Raw genomic sequence first — 23,149 nt, 5'->3', positions numbered from 1 at the left:
GGTTTTAATGATCTAATTAATGGGGGGGAAAGGGTTTTTGTTTGTCATAACAGAGAGGTACAATTGGCTAATGCTTCAGTCTTTGGTCGTCACTCATTCACACATCTGAGCTCGAAAATGCATTTTCATAATCTAAAAATATTTGTGTGTATTTTGGGGCACATTGATCTTTAAAACAGCATCACAGTCGCCTGACGTGTATTTGAAACAAGACCTAACTATAAAGCAATAAGACACACAAGGAAGAAAACATAAAGACAGTCTTAAAACCTGTCAAAATAACTACAGAATCTAGATAAATATCACATCCTGCAACTCATCTCTGTGACTTACAGTATGCACTAAGGTATAAAATAGATCATACATATATTAATAAGGTTTAATATTAAAACAATGCTAGTATCTGTCTTTTCACTGATCACTTGCTGGTAGCTGCTGCGCTCCTGTTTCAGCTCATATCAGAGTTGATAAAAACTTTCCCTAACTTACAACAGCTTTTGTTGGGCATCATGTGAAAACACCAAGAGAATCAACTAGTATTATGGTTTAGCAGTAGTCCGATGCCTCGGTGCGACGCCCCTGCTGCTGCAGCAGCTGCTGATGCTGTTTGTGCTCTATGTCTCCCTGTGAACTGCCTGTTTTAGCTCGGGTGACTCTGCTTCCAGGTGCGTGTTACTCAGGCACCCAGGATGATGCAGGACATCTGGATCACTGCCATCCCGGTTCATAGACCTGGAAACCTTGTCGCTACTTTTTTCGGAACAAGGGTTCAACTTGGATCACAAAAAGTGTCAAAGCATGAATAACATGGGTCAGGAAAGATTCAAATAAATGTATTATATTTGCAGAACGTGGATTAGATGACATTGGGCAGCCATAAAGTGTTGGCATATTAATTAAAACTTAGAAAATTTAGAAAATCATAAACGCTCTTTAGAGAATCCTGTTTTTTCTAGTTTCGCTTGCCTTGAATTCTCCCTTATGTAACAGTGAGGGTATAGTTTATCAAGGCAACATTAGGCACACGTCGTCTTTAGGAGAGATATCAAGAACAAACACAACTCTTGTTTCAGATGATGTTATTTTATCATTTTAGACGTCTCTGCTGGTTGGCAGAGCTCTGGCTGACAAAAACCTTTCCTTATTTACGAGACCCTACTCGCCACCTAGTGGCCAACGGCGGTCCTGCGCCATTGTTTTTGCTTCTTTCCTGGCTGATCAAGTCAATTACATGGAACACACACATTTTCTCCAAGATGTCCACTTGTGTTGGCAGGAAAGTCACTATTGCTTCCACTGCCAACATTTCCTAAACTGCAAAGAGTAAACAACGGCAGATGTTAATGGGCCCACTGATACACACTGATAGCTTTTATGTGCATCAACAGCGCAGGGTTTTAACTGCCTCTTGTTTTATTCGCAGATCACTCCCGGCTCACATCCGTCTTAAGGACGCTCCTAGAGCAGGTGTCTCCAGCCAAAGAACGAACGCACCAAACTACTGCCCATGAAATAATTGACAGATCACATCTGCATCCAGCTCTTAAGAGTGAAACTGGTGGCAAAAGGCCGCACCGGCATCAGAGGTCGTGACCCACCAACTCCCCAGTGGGTGTGGTATTAATAATGAAGGATGAATCACTCAGAAAAGCGTTGTGCTCTTCCACACCGCCGATGCCATCGTTTCTATAAAAGGCGCAAGAGCATCCTGTATCCAAGCAACGGTGGCGTGCGATGGACCCCTGGTTTCACAGTCCTTCACTCAAAATGAAAGTAACGGCAAATTTAGCCCCTCTCCTCTTTTCTCTAACTCGCCTTGAAGCAAAACCACGAAGGAGGGGAAAACTGGCGTCAGCGAGCGACGGCGGGGTTTTCTGGTACCAAAGACCTCAGCAGTCAGGAGGAAATCTAACGGAAATGTCACTGAATGAATGAAACAAAGACATCGGGGCTGACACACGGAGGAACCGCGTCGGCACGCGGGTCTTTTTTTCCGAGTTTTTGTTTTCTTCCTGTTTTTATCAACATTCCACTTGGAACAGTTTAAAAAAAAATCCTCTCCCTCACTTCTCAGCATTTCTTGAATGCCGATTCTTTCTTATCCCCGTCTGACGATCCTCGCCTGGTCCTGTCCTTCAAGAAGTGTCGTGGATTTAAAAAGAAAAAACAAACATATGTAGGAATTTGGAATGCATGGAACTTTATATCCAAGACCTTTCACTGTTCACATTATCAGAGGCCATAGAGACACTGGGAGTCACGTGACGAAGAAGAGAGGTTTTCTTCTCGGAGCAACACCAGGCCATGGAGAGGAGTTCTTTTTGTTTGTTTATGGTTTGAGTTTTTGTTAATTTTGTATTTATTTTTTTTCCTCGGTGTGTGTTCGGCGGCTTTCAGCCATTATGAAGCCGTGAAGACAACACTTGCCAGCAGTGATTGTGCCGTTCCTAAAGCTGCCGCACAACACTTGGCTCTCGCTCATTCCTCACATGGATTCTTTCTTTCTCAGCTCAGTTTCACTGTTACATGCCTGGTTTTTCTGTTGCAGATGACCAATATCGCCTTAATCACTCCTGAACATTTACTTTTAAACAAAAGGGGATATATTTTAATACATCCAGTGAACATATATTTTGGCCACAGCCTTTTTTAATGTAGTGATATCAGTTAGAACACTGGCCACAGTGAGATTGATTTTATATTTTTTTTAATTTAACTCATTGTTTAAATGTTTTTTTTTTCTTTTATGTGTTTTGCAGGGATTCTGTTCATTTGCCCCCCTATCGGTTAGTATTTAATATCATTACTTGTTACTTATCTGAACTTTTAAAAGCAATAGAGTAAGAGTTGGGACAGTGAAGGGCACAACCTTGTGCGCTTGAAAGATGGTGGAAGAGGAACGTGCTGCCTCCGTCTGTCTATTTTACCATCGACGACTCAGACTTTTCACCACAGACACGCCCTGACACTGTACTACTGCCGAGTTTGGAACCGCCCGGATCTCCTCTCACCCCGACGGAGACGTTGCTTCTTCCACGATGCTCTACTCTAATTGGTCGGTTGGAGTCTGATCTGAAAGCACTGCAGGGCAGCAGAGAGGCACTGGAAGGCCGATCTGTCACAGCAGAACTGGACGTGACCTGCGGGGGCCAATGAAACGCCCTGCTGAGCTCCAGCGTGTGTCAGCACGTGCGTCTCCGTGTCAGTCACATGTGCCCCACGTACCTGAAAGCACACTCGGGAATAAAATGGTGTCAAACAGAGACAAAAGGGGTTGAAACCAGCGCTCAAGTGAGCGCGGAACCAAAAATAACACTCGGTCGCGTCACAAAGTCACTCGCCTTTTTTTAAGCGTTTCGTTTTCTATCGTGGTGGCATTCAGACCCCCTCTCCCCCAAAAAAGTCTCTCTTTCGGACTGTCAGTTGTCATGGAAACTTCTCAGGTCAGTGTTCTCCCTGCTGTTGCTCCTGCAGTGCGTTGCAGGATCTGAGGTTCGCTACTCAAAACAGAACTCTCAGGCCAAACGTCGCGAGGCCTTCGAGTAAATCCAACGAACCGACAACCTTCTGCTGTATATCGTCTGTGTGAACGCTTGCTGGGAACCTTCGCATGCCGCCCGGCGTAGAAAACCTCAAAGGTCACCCCTATATTGTTCTGTTCCTATTGTTGGTATGTGTGTGTGTGTGAGGGTCCGTATGTGTTACGTAAAGACAAAAAATATATCATCAAACGTGGGAAAAGAAAACAAGAGCGACATAAGTTGAACCACAATTACAGTGGCTAGAAGAGGCGTCCGCTCATCTCCAGTCCTTCTATGCAATGAATCACATTAAATAAAATTTAAAAAAAACAAGAAGGGAAAAATGGAGGGAAGCAACCCAGTCGCGGTTTAATGCACGGCAAATATCGGCTCCACATTTGCGTCATCCATAGAGAAGTGTAGGTGATTCTGTGAATTAGCTTGGGTATGAAATAGGTAGGTGAGGAGAGAAAGTGGACATGTTGAGGGATGGGCTGGCATGTTCGGGTCTCCTCTTTCTTGCTACAGGGTGAAGATGTGTTCATGACGGCTAAAATTTGGCGTAAAAGTCGCAAAAGATGCTGTGAAATAAAAGTGAAAAGACAGCCCTCACCCCCCCCACCCCCCGATTTATTTCAACTGCCGAACTGTGCAGCTAGCAGAAACTCTCCCAGCTTTCATGAACACATCTTGTCGGCCTTGTTCTTTTATAGGGTTGTTTCCAGATTTTTCTTTTCTTTTTGTTGTAAACTCTGGTTTTGAAGGTGAAGTCAAAAGGGTTTAACCGACTAATCGCAAAAACTGATTACAAAAGAGCACTAGAGCTGAAAACGAGTGCGATATCTATTTAGCATAGACTGAAATATGTAAATAAAATAGTTTAAATAGATAATAAGCTTCAAATCTACTGAGGGCTGAAGAAAGATACCCCCTCTTATTTATTTATTATCTATTTTATTGTCTGATTGTCACATTCCAATGAGTTCGATGTACAAATATCTTGTTGCCACAGAGATATTTCAATAATATTTATTTAAAACTCAACTGAAATGCAAGTAAAACATAATCAGTTTCTCAGTTAAATACATGATGGGGTGTAAAATTGTATCATGACAGCACACTGTGACACAGAGACATTATTTACAGTCATTCCAGTGGTACAAGAGGTTCAGTCTATTTATTTTTTTGTGAAATGTTATGAGATAAGATGATTTATTTATGTCAGAATTTATTTTTTATCTTACTGAGGGGGAAAAAGGGGAGACTGGGACTGAAGCCAGAAAGATTTAGGTTTGATATGAAGAGATTATCTTTATGCAGATACACTCAAAGTGTTGAAAGCCACATTAATCAGGTTGTAGGAAGTCATTTTTCATAAAGATTAGAAGCAGCTTAGTTAAAATCCAAGCAACAGACTGGAAGTTCTGTACATCCAGAGATAATAAGTGCATGCTTTTTCCAGAAGAAATTAATATTCAGAGACACCTCTTGATCACGTTTGCCTCAGGAAAGAGCCCAAGAGAGGGAGTGTCGCAGTCGGGACGTAAAAAACAAAAAATAACGGGCAGGTTTATGACAGAGGGATCAATTGGACTTTACAATATGGATGAAAAGGGAGGCGAGTTAAATGTTTTTGCTCCTTGATGAATCCACTGAAGGTGACTTAAATATGCACAGCAGCAAGGGCTTTATAATAATGATGGTCAGTGAAGAAAGCCATCCTGGTACCAGTCTGCAGCCAGATGTGGTCTCCGTTCTGTCCTCTGTCTGAATCCCAGCAAATGGAAACCCAAGAGCAACTTCCCAGCATGTGAAGCACAAAATGTGATGGGGGGAGGGGGAGAGATTCGGAACATAAGCAATTAGTGGTAAGGCCTCGCTAATCCGGACCACAATCGCCGCCCAATCCAGTCGCACACGTGAGTGGGGAAAAAAGACTTTTCTAAATACAAGGAGCTAAAAATGAACACGCATTCTGATGCGTTTTTCTCAGATTAATGTAGCCATGAGGGGTCGTTTCCACTGATGCATGCTCAGAAGTCTCAGCAATAAGGCTGTATTTACGCAGGTTTACGTCGCAGTGCTGCGTCCGACTTGGGTTTTTTTCTTTCTTCTTTGTGCGGCATTTAAAAGGAGTTGAATTCAGCCGTACGCTGAAGGGGGAACTACCGTAAAAGGCAGCGGACCACGTTGTGCAGGAGCTGCCCCCACCGTTGTCAGGGACCAGAGAGAGACTTTAAAACGAACCCAGAGATGATGACCAGGTAAAGCCATGAAGGGAAAAAATCCATCTTCCTCTAAAAAAGGAGAGAAAAACACACGCGCACACATCAGGGATCATCGTCGTTCACGCACGATGAGTCAAATTTCAAGTGCATGACCCAAACACCTCCCCTTCTGCCGCCGCCACCGCCCCGGTGACCTTTTGACCCTACCCTAAACCTTTTACCGCCTCCGGTCCCCATACCCCACGGCCGCCGTCTTCATTCCGATGTAAATACCAGAGGAGGGATCGGGCCGGGGGGGGTCGCTCCGGACCGTGACGTGTAAATGCCATTCAGAACACACTCTGTACGACATGTAAATCTGAAACACGCAGGCGCACCACACGACGTCCACAGGTACACATGCAGGCATGTGAGAGGCCCTTGCACACGAGGCGTGCATGCAAGCCCCGAAGCTCCCTGCTCACATTGTGTGCGCTTTGTGTGTGAAAACCGCCAAAACCTGCACCTCAAACGGATGATTTGAATAACTAATGAGCAAAAAAAACCAAAAAAAAACCAAAAAACACACAAAAAAAATCATTGTGTATGTATGTGGCTGGCTCGTGTGGACTGTTTAAGACTCATAAAAAAGAATTGTATTTGGATATGAAAAAAAGAATAATTTAAAAACATATTGGTCTGTGTAGAGTTTCTATACATGTTGTGTTTGTAAAAAAAACAAGATGACAGGAAGAACAAAAAAGGGGAGGGAAAGAAATTTTGGCTGTCATGGAATTCTGGAGGAGAGGGGCGCAAAGAGGGAGCACTCGGGTGACGGAGGAGTGGGAAAAAGAGACAAGAAATGATGAAATATCCCATCGGAGGAAGTAAAGAGGTTGGAAATGAAATCAAATTCAGGACAATAAGGAGGGTCAAGAGCCTGGAAATGACTGCAGAGTGTTCCATTCACTGTAAGTGCAATGAGCTAAACTTCCTGTTTTCCCCATTGTAAAACCTTGTGTATGTTTCCGTGTATTCCTCCTGTAAATGGGTGTAGTAGACCTGGTGCATCATGCCATGTAATGTGATGAATGATAAATTATGACCTTACAATACATCTCAATCAGGAAAAATGAATAAAAGATAAACACGTTGAAAAATAAACAGCCTTTTTTGGTTTGGAATGATTAAAGCGTGTGAAAGTGGTGAAGTTTGATGTGGGTTTTTATTTAGCGGAACGCTCGGGGCGTCATTAGACCGTCGGGGGAGGCGAGGCCATCGCAAGGGGAGAGGAATCCAATTCAAATATTCACTCGCACACGAGGTCAGAGTAGAACATTGGAGACACGGATCATGTTAGATATTTGGGAGGTGAAGCCAGAGAGGACAGACTGAGAGGACAGCGAAAAGAAGGATGGCAAGTTGGAAAGGAGAGCAGGGATGTAGGTAGGGAGGACACGAGGACGTGTGGCGTGAGAGTAGGAGACGGTTGATTCGCCGAGGGAACAGGGAAGGCAGAAGAAGCAGATTTGTTCCCTCAGGTTCTGCAGCGGAGCACAAATTAGACAGTAAAAGCGTCCCAACAGGACGGCCTGGTGAGAACCACTGAAGACAAGGTGCGAGACCAGGAAACCACAGGAGGAAAACTGGGAACCTGAACCAGAAACGTCCCCTTGGGAAAAACTATCCAGCTGGAGAAGGTTACTCAGCTCGAACACCGCCGTGAGGTCCCACAGGAGAGACGGAGAGAGACTTTGTTGCGTGTTGGTGGAAGAGCAGGTGTGGGGATAAACATTCAAGATCCACCAGGTCGGATTCAACAATCGGCGAAACTCAAGCCAGTTTCACTTCCGAGTGAAAAGAAGCTTCACACAAAGGAAAACAGACCGAGGAGGGCGAAGGAGAGACTGAGGAGCAGAGGAGTGTGCTGCCTCGTCACTGAAATATTCCAAAAACAAGTCACAATCCGAGGTTTGAATTTAGAATTTTATTAGTAAAGGTCCCTCATTCTTGAATCTACCAAGCATCTCGAATGCAACCCTACAGATCTCCCCACCCCCAGAATAAAACGTCATTTGCACCCACAACAACGAAGGTTTAAATACTATAAAAATAAATCAACTGCACAAAATAATAGTACGTCATCATTTCTATGGCAGACATGTACATTTATATAACATCGGGTCCAGGAGGGAGGGGGGGATCCAGGCGTGTTCTGCAGACAGACCCGACGCTCAAAGAGAGAACTCAGAGCCGGGTCATAGTTTTTGATCTGTGCGTGTGACATCAGCAGTCAGATGGTGTATTAGTCCCGGTTAAATGCGGTCAGCAGTGGTTCTGATTTGTGTTCAAGCACATAAAAGAAAGAGCTGCAGAAAGAATAGTGTACAACTGTGTCATATGTCATAAATAACTCGCATAAATTACAAACAAGGGGTAAACAAGTAGACATAGAGGTAAAGCTCACAAAGATACAAATTAAAGGTTGGTCCAAAAGTGTGTTACAGGACTGTGTGGTGGCAACGACTCCAGCAAGTTACGAAAATATGCATTTATTAGGATTATATTAAGATACAGGAGCAGGAAACGGATCAGAGCCACATTCAGGGTGAGAGGGTGTGTGAGGAGGCTGGATGGTGACGGTAGCTCCTGAAGCAAAGTTACATCAACATTAGCAAGATCACGCACTTTACAATGTCTATCAAAAATTAGCATCTGTATATTCTCCACAAAAGCCCTTAAAAACTAGTCATATTCTGTCTGGGAAAGAAGGAAACCTCATGTAGCTTGATCCGCCGACACTTTCTGTAGTGAAGAAATAAACTGCAGCTTCGATGGCGGACGATGAAAGAATATTTCCTGATAAGACGAGTTTTCCGCGCTCGTAAAAATCCATCCGATACTCGGACGGTCCGACTCTGGAGGAATGAGTGAAACACAGAGCAGGAAAAAAAAAGGCAGAGCGGAGACACGCGGGAGGTCTGGTCAGGTTCTGAACACCAGGCTCGAAAATACTTGACATCATCGGTCCGGCGTCGCCCACGGCTCCTCTTCCCTCGACGCCGTCGTCACGTTTCAACGCAGCGTTCTGTTGGAGTCTGTTTGTTTTAGTCACTTGGACTTTACATCATCACCCTCGGACCCTCTGGCCTGATCAATCAGCCATCCAGTCAAATCCAAGCTGGCAGAACTCCCCACGGCACAATATTCGATATCGCCCGTCGTATCACATCGACGCCACTGGATGATTAACATCAAAGGCAAAATTTCATCAAATGTCTATAATAAACTAATATAAGTGACTATTTATACAGTCCGCTGATTCATCTGCTTCATGGGAACCGAGCCTATTTAACTTCCACACACATTTTATAAGCTTTTTACACTTTTTCCCCCATTGATAAGGCAAATTTAATAAAAGCACGTTGGGGTTTGGTCAGCAGAGGAGCCACTTCTGGGCTCCTCAGTCCTGCCGTGAGGTCTGTGGGCAGGAGCAGAATCCTGGGCCGAGTAATAGCAAACACTCCGAGCCAAGAAATAAGTTAAACAAAGAGGCCGATGCAACATTTAATCCGTCCTCATTCAAAGGGACATTGACTCTGCGTACAGGTGTCTGTAAAGGCTGTGATTTTACTGTTTCAAATGTGCTCTTCTAGCTCGTCTTTCTTGGGGAATCCCACCAACGACTGTTTCAAAGTGTTGCTGTCCAGATGTGGAGAGGTAAAGAAGGAACGGGAACAGTGAACTGAGCACTGCTGAATCTGTGGAAGTATTTGCTGGCCTGGATTCCGAGGTGTGGCCATGCTAATGAGGAGCAGGCCGATGTCAAGGGGAACCTGAGGAGCAGGACGGTGGATTGTTGGGAGCTGTAACAGAGCTGCCCCTGATGCGTCATCGCTTTTAAAGGAAGGCGGGCGTGCAGAGTGGAACGGTGGTTCACGCTCATCGTGGATGACCGGCACGGGTTGAGGCTAATCAAGCTGGTTGTCAGTAGATTTCTGGCAGGTTTTGGTAGTTCCTACTGAAATAGCCACCAGTGTAGAGCCAGTCCTGGGAGCCCGTGTGTGTGTTGGTGCCCAGCTTGAACCACCTGAATGACACCAAGGCAGATTAAAACCAGCAGAATTCACAAACTTTGTACTGTCTCTATATTTACCTCTAATGATTTCTGCCCAAACCAGAACCTACAACTGTTTCTGAAGTTAGGTCAAGTCAAACCAAACACATCTACATCTCTGTACCGCGTTGAGTCACAGGAATAGGAGTGCACCCATGCTGCTGCATGCTATCCCACCTTGTGGACCACTCCTCATTATTCTTGGCTCTCTCCTTTCTGGCTGCTCTCTGTTTCTCCTCCAGTCTCTCCTTCTCCGTACTGGCCTCATCTACAAACGCAAAATAACGTCATGCATCCAGCAGGGGGCGCTTCAGACGTATTAGGTGGGAGTTGCGGCCAAATGGAGACAAAGAGATTATTCATTACTCATGTTTCCATTCTCCATGGCTCTGATATCCGGTCTGAAGCGAGAGTCAGTTGGAGCCAGGACGGCCTCCATGCCAGGTTCCAACTCATTTAGGGACATTGCAAAATTTGTGAAGTTGTACATCTGTGGGAAACAGAAAAGAGGAGGAGCAATTGACGCATGTACGTACGTGTGGGGGTCACAGGTGTGTAATAGAAGACTGTAACATTGTTTCAGAAAGCCAGTTAAGACCAGTTATTTTAAAGACTAACAGACATATTCAGGAGAATTTCAAAACATTGGACATGTGTGGACGAGGGTTTGCAGTTATTACGAGTGTGCTGTGGTACCATAGCAGACTGTGGTGGTCTGGAGTCTATCCTCCACAGCAAAGTGCTTCCTGGTATCACAGAAACCGTCTCCTGGACTTCAGGCATGTCGTCTGCGTCGTCGTTCTCTGCCCCGTGATTCTCCTCCTGGAAACAATCATTTTTAAACGTATCGTCAAACGTGCCAGGAGGCAACTGAGATGAATTTATTTAAATGTGTTTGGGCAAAATGAATGGCTAAAATGGATCTATTGTCCCAGAGACGTGTCAAGGTTTTAAAAATTACAGCCAGCATACCAAACCTCTTGCAGGGTTACGGTCCGTCGCATCATTATTCCTCACATGGTTCAGTTATAGTTTTACAGTTTACATCACTACAAACGGCCAGAAAGGCTGCATCTGTGTCTGATGCCAACAGAGGAAACATGAAAGAAATCCCGTCTCAACACGCGCAAGGATTTCCTCACGTTTTTCAACGTCTTGTCTCCCTTTTTCTCCAACTTCTTGTGGGCCTCGTAGACCTGAGGGTCCACGCTCCACAAGCACTCCGTCCACTTTCCGTAGATGATGCAGTGCTTCTTTTTACTGGGCAGAGAGGAAGAACAAATGAGGAGGCAGATGCTAAAATCTAAGAATGCGGACGCCAAAGGACAAATATACCTCTTGTCTTGGATGTAGCCCTCTACTTTGTGCAGCTCTTTACCGAACATCCCGCAGGGCTTAAAATTTAGCACACACTTGTCTCCAGTCCTGCAGGAGACAAGAGAAGCCAGGTTAGGACTTTCAAGCCGTGCTCGCAGATGCAGACAGGGCACATGCAGGACCTAACAGTTTAATAGTTATCTTTGGAGGTCTGTGGTTTGGGGCTGTGGGTTTACCTGTAGTTGACTATTTCGACCTTTCCGCGCTGCTCTATCCATAATTTCCCCATAATAATATTGTGCACACAGCAGTAAGGGTTACTCCACGTGTATGCCTCATTGTGCCTGCAGGAAAAATCCCAACATGAAACGCAACAGTCAACAAAAAGATGGAAGAAAGGATGCGATTTTCTCCACTTTGCTCTGGACATACTTGAGTAGTTCTAGTGTGATGGTGCCTTTAGGCTCAGCTTCCACGCTCTTGCCCCAGAACTTGAGTTTAGGGTAGATGGAGCCATGGAAGACAAAGTCCCCGCTCAGGCTCTCTGCATGGAAGGCACTAACAGGGGGATGATGGGATACCTGCTCCGATATCAGCCTGAAGCCTTGTTCCTCTCTGTACAAAGTGGAAAAAAAGGTAAATAAATCAACCAACACTGAGTGTGCATGATGGTTGGGGGGGTGTCATACCTGATAAGCTCGTAGGTCTCTCCCAACAGAGGGTTGAACGGCTTTCCAGTTCTGTCCCACTGGGAAGCCACTGCTGACACAGCAAAGGCAGCTACTGTCTAAAGATAATCAGGCATCAGACATCATAAGTCCTATCAGACTGTGACATTTTATACGTGTATTCTTGAAGGAGCGTGACATATTCCGATGTCTGTCAGTTAATTCATTACCCGCGCAGTCCACCTCCTGGCCACAGCGGGTATTACATGTAAAAATTCAACACACCCTTACACAATTGTGTTCAGACCAAAAAAAAAACTACACAAGCGATCACGATATTTAAAGTTTTCAATGGTTTTAATTTATGTTGATGTGATGACAAATTAAAGCTGTTCATTTCATCATTCCGTAGGTGACCTAAAACTGCATGTGAGTGCGCAGGTGTCTGACCTGCATGCGTTCCATTGGGTCGGACAGAGAGCAAGCTCTGTTGATGAGGTACGTGTGTTCCATGTATTCTGTCATCCTCTGCAAGAAGCTCAGGGGCTCATTAAAGACAATGGGCATCGTGATCTTTGACAGTTCCTGTGAGACAGAGCACCCACTCAAGTCCAGGTTTTACATCTCAGGTGAAAACATTTTCTCCCTGCTGATGGGATTTGTTTTACATTTTTCCACAGATCCTGCTCCTTTAACACAATGAGATGGGGGGGGGGGGTAAAAAAGGAAATGCAGGTTCTCACCAATCCGATGCATTTTTTTAGGATGCTCCAGATACTGACACTATTCCGAGAAAACATGGGAGCGGGTAATGATTCCCTAAAATGATATTAAAAAAAAAAAGAAAAGATGAAGGCAAAACACGTGCAAACACGCATGCATCCACACAGCGACAACATAACAAAGGTCAAACATCATGCCAGCTCTCTGGTTTGTCATTACTTAATAGAACGCTTTGTTCTGTGGCTAAATGCTGCTCTCAGCATTACTGTGACGTTAAAAACAAACCAAAAAAAAAGAAAAACACGAGTATGATGGGAATGAAAACAGACTGGGAGACTCCAGATATGCTGAGGCAGCGCCTCATAGCCGAGGATGGAGAAACGCTACGCGCGAGGAGACTTGAGAACAATGGATGAGGACAAACCAAGAGAGAATTGTAGAAATATGTGTAAACAACGAAAAAGAATGAGCTATGACCCTTTATGGGAGGGATGAAGTCATTACAGAGCTCCACTGTGACCCAAACAGGACCTTCAAGCTGTTCACCTGTGACCAACAAATACGCGGGGCAGGAATGCAGCAGTACCTGTGTTTCTTCATGCCGTTCTTCTGTGGCACTGATCCGTTGTTCTTCTGACTGCCACCGTCAGCCAGGGCGTCTTTGAAGCTGGACTCTGACCCCCCTTCACAAGACTCATCTGAATCCAAGCCTGAAGAGGACACAAGGGCCCGGTCACAGCAGGTCTGAGAACAAAGCTTCAAACGTGTACCGACTGAAATAATCATTAAGCACACGGCAAATTCCTGTATAGGTTTGAACCACCAGCCTCTCACAGTTAGAGAAATCCTGAAATTAGCACTTTTCCTCCAACATTTCGTCATATCACGAAATCATATACAGCAATTTTAAAACATGACCCAATCCGTTCTATCGTTAAAACACAGGTTAACACATTTAAGCAGGTCTGTGTGCTGGCAGATTCTCAGGCAACCATCTGTATGATGCCTAGCATACCAATATTTAGGGAGAATAAACTGCTACGTTCTGTCCTTCAAGCCTTCAGCTCAGCACAAAGCCTGGCTCCCGAGCTTCAGAATGAGGCTCTCGCTCTAATCTGACAGCCTTTCACCTCTCTAGAGTTCCAAATTTGGTCAACTGCATTCCAAATAAAACCAAATCTCTTCAAAATCCTCGTTTCTGCTATTGGGTGAGTCAAACTCCTGGAATGCGAGTCAAGCTGCGCCTCGTGTAAACAGGCACCACGGAACTAGAGGAAGATGAAACTATGACAAAACACCTTCCAGAACCAAAACATTTCCTCAGAATCCATTTACTCACTGTCCAGAAGTCACATGTAGGAAAAAAACATTACTATGCTCAATAAAAAAGGACACCCACCTGTGACGGCGTCGAAGAACTCATCTTCATTGCTCATTTTATAAAGTCTAAGCCAACGAGTGTTCAGAGCAGATGGTCAACCTCTAGCACATGTTCTCTTTGGTGGCGGCCCCTCAGCACGCCTCCTGAGGGGGGTCCGTCGATGCTCGTCACCTGGGGGACGGCACGGAGTTCCTTCGATATCCAGATGGGAAAGGTACCAAATCTGGTCTGACCGCCGGCGAAGGACAGCGGGAGAGGACGGTCGGGAGTCTGTTGTTTGATCAAGTTTGCTGCTTTTTTGGGGGGCAAATAAGTAACCTGCAGAGACAGAAATAAAAAAAAAAAACCAAACCGGAACAAGGATCATTACCGGATGAGTGAATGATTGGTCTGATAATTGTGTGAAGCTTGATTCTGGCTGAAAGTTATACGTAAAGAAAAAGGATTTTAAGAAAATGGCATGAACCAAGCAGTAAAGGTCATTTGCAGCTATCTACCCGTTTAAACCCTGCTTAGTCTAGCGAGGCTGAATATCACGGATCGCTGAACGCAAACACCGAGCTCTCTACACATCTGAGTGCGTTATCAGGACGCCACGGGAATTCTTGCTCTTTGTTACCTTCAGTTTGTCTGGCAAACACTCCGAGTCAAGACCCAGAATGACCTTTGTACACTTTAAAGGCTCAAACACGTCCTTCGCCTCTGTTGGCTGTGATAATGATGCCCCCCCTCCCCCCGTCATCATTGAATTAGCAGGTCAAATGTTGCCCTGACGCACACTATAGATCCCTGATGCATCTCCACTTCCTCCAGTCGGATCGAAGCAGGTGCTGTTTATTGTGGGTCGGCAATGTAATTAGGAGCAGATCCATTCTAGTTCTGTCCAGGTAGAAAAGTGGTCTCATTACGCCCCAACGATTCCCTCTAGAGGAAAGTTGCTTTACTTGATCCCCTCATTTGCTATGAAAATGTTCATATAACTGATAGGCCAGAGAATGGGATTTGCATGAGTTATTGAAGCTGTCTGAATTCTTCGCCTGTTCTTCATTTGGTTCCGCAGGACCTCTTTAGGATACAGGCGCACTGCCAGCACCGACCCACTCTCAGTTCTATTTGGCTTCTGTAGATTTGAGGGAAAAAAGGGGGAAATCCCAACTTTGTTTTCTGGGAAAGCAACATTTTATTGACTGCTTTCTGTTGGGTTGGACCCGAATACCTAAAGTTTGTGGGTGTGAGCCGAAAACAAATCTGCGTTTGTTCAGTATCACGTTGTCAGCCACCACTTCAGCGAACACGTTGGGCTCCTGCTTTGTTTTAAATTGCTCGTCCATGCACATAAATGCTAAAACATCTTGAACGCAGAGGCTACGCAGTAGTGATGGGACGAGCAACACTGGTGCGTCAGCACTGTGCCGAGAGCTCAAGAGTGAAACCCCGGTCGGTGCGTGTATCGCTTTAAGAAAGAATCACGTGACCGATACAGGCATTGTATCGTTTGGATGTGCCGCGCCAAAGTGTGTTTATAAGGAAACAAACTGTATCGACATGTCGTGGGTTTGTTGGATGGAGTTTTGCAGTTGCGCAATTATGGATCGTTCTAAGAAGTTTTCCCCAGTGTGGAATCATTTTGATCTTGTGACTCCAAACAAGGGAAATCTTTTTCTCCTTTGAGCATTGTTTACTGTTGTATACAATTTTTAACGGTGGCGCTTTATCAGTTTATCAAGTGAATGACCTGTGATACATATGATAGTCAAGTCAAGAGCCTTACAGTTGCTTTATTCATTTTATAGGGTGTCTGTTTATTTAACAAGTGAATGCAATGCGCCACCTTAGTTTTTACTCTGTTCTAGTAAGAGGTTTGAATTGAAGTGCATCAACTTGCACTTAAAACTCTCTGCTCACCATCGTCATCTGCACCGTGTGAAAGAGTATTTTCTAAGGCTGGGGAGCTGGTGTCTAAGAGGAGAAATCGCCTCCAAAAACCTTTGTTCCTCAATAAAAATTCATAAACTAGTCACTTTTTTGTATTATTTCATATGATTTAACAGTTAAGTTAACAAAGAATGTGTGTACATAAGTAAAAATTGTAACTCCGAATTGTAACTCAAATTTGCTATATTTTACATACCAACTCAGTTTAGCAAACAAGGAATTCCTTTACCTGCAATCATTTTATAACTACTGCAGGGGTCACTAGTGGGTGACCAACACAGTATCAATACAGTGACGACACAGTTTGTGTAGTGTGTCAATACACTCCTTGAGGTATCATCGTCCCATCACTACTACGCAGCTCATGAAAAAGACTCTTTGACAATACTAAAAAAAGAGAATGAGGAGCAGTGGGTGAGCGGCGCCGCCAGGCTGCGCGTGGCCCTGAACCCGCAGATGGAAGCAGACGAAGCCTCGCGTGGGAGCGCCGACACTCAGATTCGGCTCATGTTCACGGAGAGATGGTTGCTCAGGTCCCTGGGATCATACCAGTCATGTTACAACAGGGCTGTTACGTAACCGTGACGGGCACGGTGGAGCCTTGCACGCACCACCAGAACGCTCCTCCTCTCTGAGGACAGTAACCAATCAGGAGCGACCGCAACCTTCCAGCAGTCTGTGATGAAGAGACAAACCCAAAGATGCACGGAAATAGGATGGGATGGTCTGATTGATGTCTCCATAGCAACGATCGGCAGCATAAACTTAGTGCCACAAGCTGAATTCATACTAATCATCAATTTCTCATTTGTCTATTTATAAAAGTACGATTTATAATGAAGACATCAGTGTTGCCTGTTAGACTAGCAAGCTAGGTGCTATCTAGAGATAAGATAATTAGCTTTATAAGCTACTTTTGAGAAAAAGTTGAACTTGTGGACAGGTTTAAAGGTTTCGATCAATGTCGTCCCTCCTCACGCCATAAACACGCCGCGAGCTTCACCAGGGCAGACCGACAATACGGGAAATTTCCAGTTAGAGCTCAAATCGTTTATTATTTGTCTGTTCAACTGTTGGAAGAGTCTTGACGATCAATCTTTCCCCTTTGACCCGGGGCCTTTATCTGCTGTTGTTGCCTTTGATCGAGGCGATAAATTCTCTGGGAACACGGCGGGCAGAGTGCTGAGTCCGCACGACAAATACGCCAGCAATCAGCGCAGCGTGAGTCAGCTCGTTCCAAAAATACCTGCGAAGAGGTCAGACCTGTTAGGATGAGGCTTGCTTGAACAAAGGCGGACGGCGATGAGAACCTGCTCCCCAATTCGCCTCGAAACTTCTTGAATGAGTCCAAATACGGCCGATCGTGTTTGCACAGAAGCAAGTTGCAAAACAACTGGCTCCGCTGACAAAGAAAAATGTGGCAGGACGGGATTTTTGGCTCCGCTGAAGCTTTAATCGGTGTTCAGGGACCTCAGAGGTTCACCCTGTATCATTGAAAATCCTGAGGAAACCAAATTATCGCCTCGGTTTCAATTGAGATGAGGCTTATCAGCCTCTTCAGGAATGAGTGGGCCATTACTTTGGTGTTAGGCTCACGGTCACGGCTCAGATAGAGCAGCTACAACATGAGCGCCAGCCTAAATGGCTGCGGCTAAAGGAAAAGCTGCTATCTGGCTTCTTTTGGAGCGTTTGTTGCCCAAAACGTGCCGACTTTACACGTCTGGAAACCCGCTGGTTACACTGGCCTCCCACAGTGGTTGTTAATGCCTGCGTTTATTCATTTGTGGGTAAAGGTTAGTAATGGCGTGCGGTTACCACATTAGAGCTGCGCTTCAGCTTAACTGGACTCTCGAAACTCAACGGTGACAAGAGATCAGCAGATTCTGAAATTGTGTCAAAGTCATCGTGTCTTTTTCAACTGAACCAAATAATGGACTGTTTTTATATTGTTGGTTAAAACAGGCGCGGTCAGGCTGCTCTCAGGTGTCAGAGCTTTGGCTCTGACCCGTGCTCCATGGACACAGGCACTGGGCAGCAAACTCACAACCTGCTGGGCCATCGTCTAGGTTTAGAGGTTTGAGGGTCCTCCACCTCTTTTTTTTTGGGTGTGGGGGGGGGGGGGGACCCAGAGGATTCACGGCCATTGTCTGGATGCCAGTTAAAGTCTTGTTTGATTGATGTGTGATTAGAAACACACAGACTCTTCCTTCAAGCTATTATTTAGGTTCAACTTGCAAATTCCTGCTTTTGTGAAGACCCTAAACTATGCTCAAAGTACTGGTTTCTAAAGTTTATTTGTCTTAAAGGTTCACCCGCTGCTTGCTAAATAAACACTTCCTATATGACAATAGAGAAACCCCGTATGAAACAGGCTCCTGCATAAATAAACATGTCCCAGAAATTATATATAGAGTTTCCCTGTTGCCTGGCTGGTTGCCTGTAGCGTTACCTCACACTCTGCCTTACCCCCACGGAGCAACACATGACAGATTTTGAATGGACTAAAATCTATTAAAAAACCTTTCAAGAATCTGATCTAAAGCATTGATTCATTCATTAGGAATTGCTGCCACAGGAAATGACATGGGGAATAGAAACAGACAATAATACCACCCTAATTTAGAAACAACCGGAACATGGTTGCAAAATAACTGACATCTGTAGCCGGGCTGATGTTCCATCTGCTTTAGCGCGCGCTGCTATGCCGCCGTTGCAACATTCCTCACTGCCATGCTGAAACCCGGTCTTCACCGCCTCTTGCAAAATGTTTTTCCTGTTCCCCAATATTGCACAGAATCACTCAAACGTGCACGTGACCGCACTGAAGTATCCCTCTGCGTGTTTGCTGAAGAAAAGCACAGCAAAACAAACAACACGTCGGCAGAACGCCGTTGTCTCGCCACAACGCCGCCGCTCGGCTCCTGGTTGGAATGGAAAACAAGCCGTTCGCTTGGCGCGATGCTGCCCTCTCCGATGCAAACCCGCGCCATGGCAACGGCATAAAGGGGCAATTAAAACACCTTTGGGATGAAGGTACAATAAAATGACAACAGCCAGAAGTCCTTGGAGAGGTGTCTGGTGTAATGTTCCAATGAATTCACCAAAAGCACACCTTCCTGTGGACACACAACAACAACTACGAAACACACAGAGCAGCCAGAAAACGAGGATTACTAGTGTCCTGTTGGGCTTCAGCGTCCAAGAACAAAAAGAAAAAAGAAATCCTGGGACTCTGGCTCAGGATGAATTGTCAATATTTGTAATTTTCCAATTGTGACTACACTGCAGTGTTCCCAAACCGGTCAAAGTACATTATGTATCATCACACATTAGTCTAGAGGGCCCTCAAAAAAAAGCTGCCCCTCAAGGATACTTTTATCACTGAGAGGAGACAGGCTGCAAGTATGAATGTGGTGTCAATGACCTCAAGTACACCGACATGGAGCCTGAGCTTTGCTACACTCTGAATGACAGATCTAAAGGAGATGCAGGAGACAAAACAGGCCGAGGAACATTCCCAGTCGGTGCGGTGAGACAGGGAGATAGGAAGGGAACATTTACACTAACAACGGGGGTCGAGCCGGGAGCTCCTCTACAGATCTGATCTCAACTCTTTTAAGTGTGGATTTTACACCGTGCTTTCCCTGATTTCCCAATCCCGCATGCATTGCTGGCGAACAAGTGGTGGACAGCAAATAAGTCGCTTAAGACCGATGTTCATAACATTTTCGTTCCTTTCAGCGTGGAGCTAAATCCCAACGATAACCCATCACCGATGCTAACGCACTGTGTAGCATTAGCAATTCGGCTTCAAATTTCAACTGAACGACATTAACTCAGGCCGGCTTTAAGACAACACATTATAGACCCACAAACGTCGTTGTTTCCAATGACACACCTTGCTGATAACTTGCAACTAAGACCGGACGCCAGGGAGCTTTTTGACAGCTGGCATTATCATTAGCGAGTTGGCTAAAACAAACCCAGGCTAACTAGCGCATCGAGCAAACTTTCTCGTAAGGCAGACGGATAAATATCGCTTTCAACTCAGAGTACAAGGTAGAAAACAGAAATCAGCAGTTTACCTCCGTGATATGTGTAGAGTGAATATTTTTGACAGCTCCACAGAGAGATGAGGGGAATTTGGTGTGAAGATTGACACAGAAGCGGAAGTCACTATCCATCGGGGCGTGGCTACGCGAAGGACGGTTTGAGCACAGCCAATCACAGGTAAGCTTTGTGCCGCTGAACCAATCAGAAGGCAGCTCATGGCCCGTGGCGGAGGCTCGGGGAGGAAGCAATTATCCACGAGGACTGATCATTCCTGCTTCAATGATCAAGATAGAAAGCTCAAAGTTAAACGCCATCATAAAAACACAAATAAATGTGTGTGAATATAAAAAATAATGTCACTTGAATGATCTTTGTCTTAATGATTGTGTAAATCATGTAAACTAGTCGCAGTGTATTAGATTAGGATCACACTGCTTGGGTTGTTTGTTCATTTGTGTATTTACTTTGTTTTTAAAAAATGCTTTGTTGAAAGGAGGATCATAAATATAAAGTGACTATCTGTCAATGTATTTTTTTAAAGTTAAACCACATCTTTTTCTGGCTCCAACCCTGTCCCAACCTTGTTCTAATCACCAGCTTGGCCAGTATATACAGTATCTTATCTCATAAATTATGTAGTCAGTAACTGATATGCTTGATACAACTGGCTGCCTGATTAGAGACCAAGATAAGCCCGACTCAGTAGAATATTAAGTCTATGCCCTGCAGCTCAAGTGCATTTTCGATTTTTATCTACTTCAAAATCCAGACTCTAACCATGACTGCTTGTGGAGAAAAGAGAATTACCAGTCGGTATTTTCTGTTGTGGGCAACGCTGGACAGACGTGCGATTGTGCTTCTTTTCCCACAGTTGCATAACATCGATGTTGTAATGAGAAGAAACAACAGAGAATAACAGAGGCGGAGGGAAAAGGCAGAGAACAGTGGAGGGGAGGTGGGTCCAGCCTGTCCCAGAGTCACTGTGGGACACTGCTGGGCGGACAGAGGAGGGAAACTCATGTGAATCACAAGGAGAGTTTCGACATAATAATACTTATGCTGTAGTGACCGTTTAGTTAAACAAGACATGTTCAAATCATAGAAAGGGATTGAAGATTATATGCCTTAAAACAAGAATGTTGAAAATGTATCCACTGAAATTAACATTTAACATTTCACACGTGTTTCACGACGCGCTTCTTTATTTTTGAATGCAGGTGCCGCTGTTGACCACTAGAGGGCAGTAGAACAGAGCAATATTCTGAATAAAAACTGGCAAATCCAGCGATTCTTTTACACTGAGGATGATTGTTTACATTGCTGGGCACAATTTTCCAGCGAGTATTTGCTTATTAATGACCACAAATACTGAAACATGCACAGTTTTGTCTGGTAGGTGAAATCAACCAAAACATCAGGAGTGAAGTTAAGTTAACATTTTTATAAAAACGTGACACGGATCTTTTGAATTATGCCTCAGACACGGTTCTTTTGAATTATGCCTAAAAGTGATGAATCATATGCTTTTCCTCACTTTTAACACTACACGACCTTATTTCGTTGCGCACCTTAAAAAACTATGCTGACGAAATTAGATTAGATTAGATTCAACTTTATTGTTATTGCACATGTACAGGTACAGAGCAACAAAATGCAGTTTAGCATCTAACCAGAAGTGCAAAAGAAGCAGCAAGTGAGGATAATAACTTAATAAATACAGTATGTGTGGTTATTTTTTACAATCGTTTACCGGGTTGTGCTATAAACATATTTTACAGATGGTGTTTACATTAAATGCCTTGGACTATAAGTGCAGGAGCTATTTAGCTATTTACATAAGATAGAGGAGATGTGCAAATTATAAATTACGTGTATACAGATACAGATGATAAAGTGCATGAGTGCGCAGGACAGGTTTAAACAGTAGCTACATTGGTTACTAAGCTAGTGAGTTGTTGTGTAAACTGCTGTAGTGTAGTGAGGTGTGGAGTGTGTAAGGGTCAGCAGGAGTTCAACAGGGACACCGCTCTGGGGAAGAAGCTGTTTCGAAATGGTTTAAAAACAGATTAGGTCAGTATACGCTGCTGTTTTATCTGTCTCAAAACAGCAGCACTTTTGCCATATTTTAGTTTCAAAGAGGAACCAATCCCCTCTTTGCTATTAATGAGGCGGTATTTATTGCTCATTTTAATGATGTTTCCCGAAACTGTTTTAGCGTGCTGGTTAACAGTAAAACCCAGCAGAAATCCAATAATCCCATACAAATAAGATCATGTTTCGAATGTGCAGACCAGCCTCAGTTTACATGACTACATTATGTAAGCCACAGATGTTGTCCCAGGTGATGAATTTGTTTTAAATACCCAACATTATCAATAAAACCTTCACAACATCCATCGAGCCTGTGTGTAGGATCACTGCTGTAGGTGGAAGTGCCATAAAATCTGCTTACTCAGATTTTCTCTTCAATAATGACTCACACTGGTTGCAATAAAAGGGGAATTTTAATTAGATCCTCAATCTGTTTCATGACTGGCCTTTTTTTCATATGAATAAAACAGCAAGCCGTCTGACCCCTCATCAAGAACGTGGGCTTAATTGAAGTGATGAATGCTACTGGCACCAGGATGCTTCACACCCACTCATGTTGATGGAGGGAGGACACCAAGCCAACCAACCAGCGAACACTCATTAACAACCAACATACTTTACTAATTATGAATGAATACCACTCTGTTGCTTTTTTGATGGCCATCCAGTCTGGGTATGGGAATGAGAAACTTGCTGCCTTCAGCTAGCCGTCGGTTTGCAGTTCCCTTTCAGGTTTTACTCTTTGTTAGGGTCAGTAAAAATTGTCTAATTACAGAACTCAGTTGACTCGACCTTGAGGATGCACTGGGGCAACGTTATCCAAAATCCTCTCTTAACAGGAAGAAACCTTGAACAGAACCTATCTTGTGAAGGAATTTTAGTCAAGGAACATCAAGTCTTTCCAAATTTTGACTTGACCTCCAAATTCCTCAGATCCAATCAGGTATTACATGATGTGGTGGAACCAAGGACAAAATACAAGGACCATCCCTCATTTCCCATCCATCGGCCGGCAGGTCAGGCAATGGCAGAACAGCCAATACAAAATCAATATGACTGATTCAGCACTTTTATAGCGACTGTCCATCTATTTGTAGTGGAGTGACTCCCAGGCTGAAGGGATAAATACCCCGCTG

At 44.4% G+C, this 23,149-nt stretch overlaps 2 protein-coding genes across 5 annotated transcripts in view; one reads left to right on the top strand and one right to left on the bottom strand.

The window, feature by feature from the left end:
- The window catches only part of bsna (bassoon presynaptic cytomatrix protein a), an 80,895-nt gene extending 73,962 nt beyond the window's left edge, over nt 1–6,933 (top strand). For both annotated transcript variants that reach the window (XM_057039917.1, XM_057039919.1), the window contains one exon: nt 1,424–6,933. The gene's annotated coding sequence lies outside the window, so the exon portion shown is untranslated. The remainder of the gene's footprint in view (nt 1–1,423) is intronic.
- A 762-nt stretch (nt 6,934–7,695) lies between these two features.
- LOC130529561 (oxysterol-binding protein-related protein 2-like) lies at nt 7,696–20,099 on the bottom strand. 3 transcript variants are annotated; one of them, XM_057039929.1, is made up of 14 exons: nt 19,955–20,099; nt 13,953–14,252; nt 13,140–13,297; nt 12,574–12,649; nt 12,281–12,415; nt 11,852–11,949; nt 11,595–11,777; nt 11,399–11,506; nt 11,181–11,270; nt 10,988–11,105; nt 10,542–10,667; nt 10,212–10,335; nt 10,023–10,113; nt 7,696–9,818 (listed from the first exon to the last, which is right to left on the bottom strand). In XM_057039929.1, the coding sequence occupies exons 2-14, from the start codon at nt 13,980–13,982 to the stop codon at nt 9,716–9,718; spliced, it is 1,440 nt and encodes a 479-aa protein (XP_056895909.1). In that variant the 5' UTR covers nt 13,983–14,252; nt 19,955–20,099; the 3' UTR covers nt 7,696–9,715. The 3 variants fall into 3 exon arrangements, with proteins under 3 accessions (XP_056895909.1, XP_056895910.1, XP_056895911.1); XM_057039930.1 differs by having other exon boundaries at nt 13,140–13,263; XM_057039931.1 differs by lacking the exons at nt 12,574–12,649; nt 13,953–14,252; nt 19,955–20,099 and having other exon boundaries at nt 13,140–13,263.
- Nucleotides 20,100–23,149: the final 3,050 nt, after the last annotated feature.

This window comes from Takifugu flavidus, chromosome 8, assembly GCF_003711565.1.
Source record: "Takifugu flavidus isolate HTHZ2018 chromosome 8, ASM371156v2, whole genome shotgun sequence".
In the NCBI taxonomy this organism is placed as follows: Eukaryota; Metazoa; Chordata; class Actinopteri; order Tetraodontiformes; family Tetraodontidae; genus Takifugu; species Takifugu flavidus.
The sequence above is the reverse complement of the archived record's forward strand: the minus strand, read 5'-3'. Positions and strand labels throughout refer to the sequence as shown.

What these genes read in the sequence shown, in the direction of transcription:
- LOC130529561 (XM_057039929.1), bottom strand. Translation starts at nt 13,982, where the DNA reads ATGAAGATGAGTTCTTCGACGCCGTCACAG. An exon ending in GTTCTTCGACGCCGTCACAG is followed by an intron (nt 13,298 to 13,952) that starts GTGGGTGTCCTT and finishes CTTTGTTCTCAG; the next exon opens with ACCTGCTGTGACCGGGCCCT. An exon ending in CATGGAGAATGGAAACATGA is followed by an intron (nt 10,114 to 10,211) that starts GTAATGAATAAT and finishes TTGCGTTTGTAG; the next exon opens with ATGAGGCCAGTACGGAGAAG.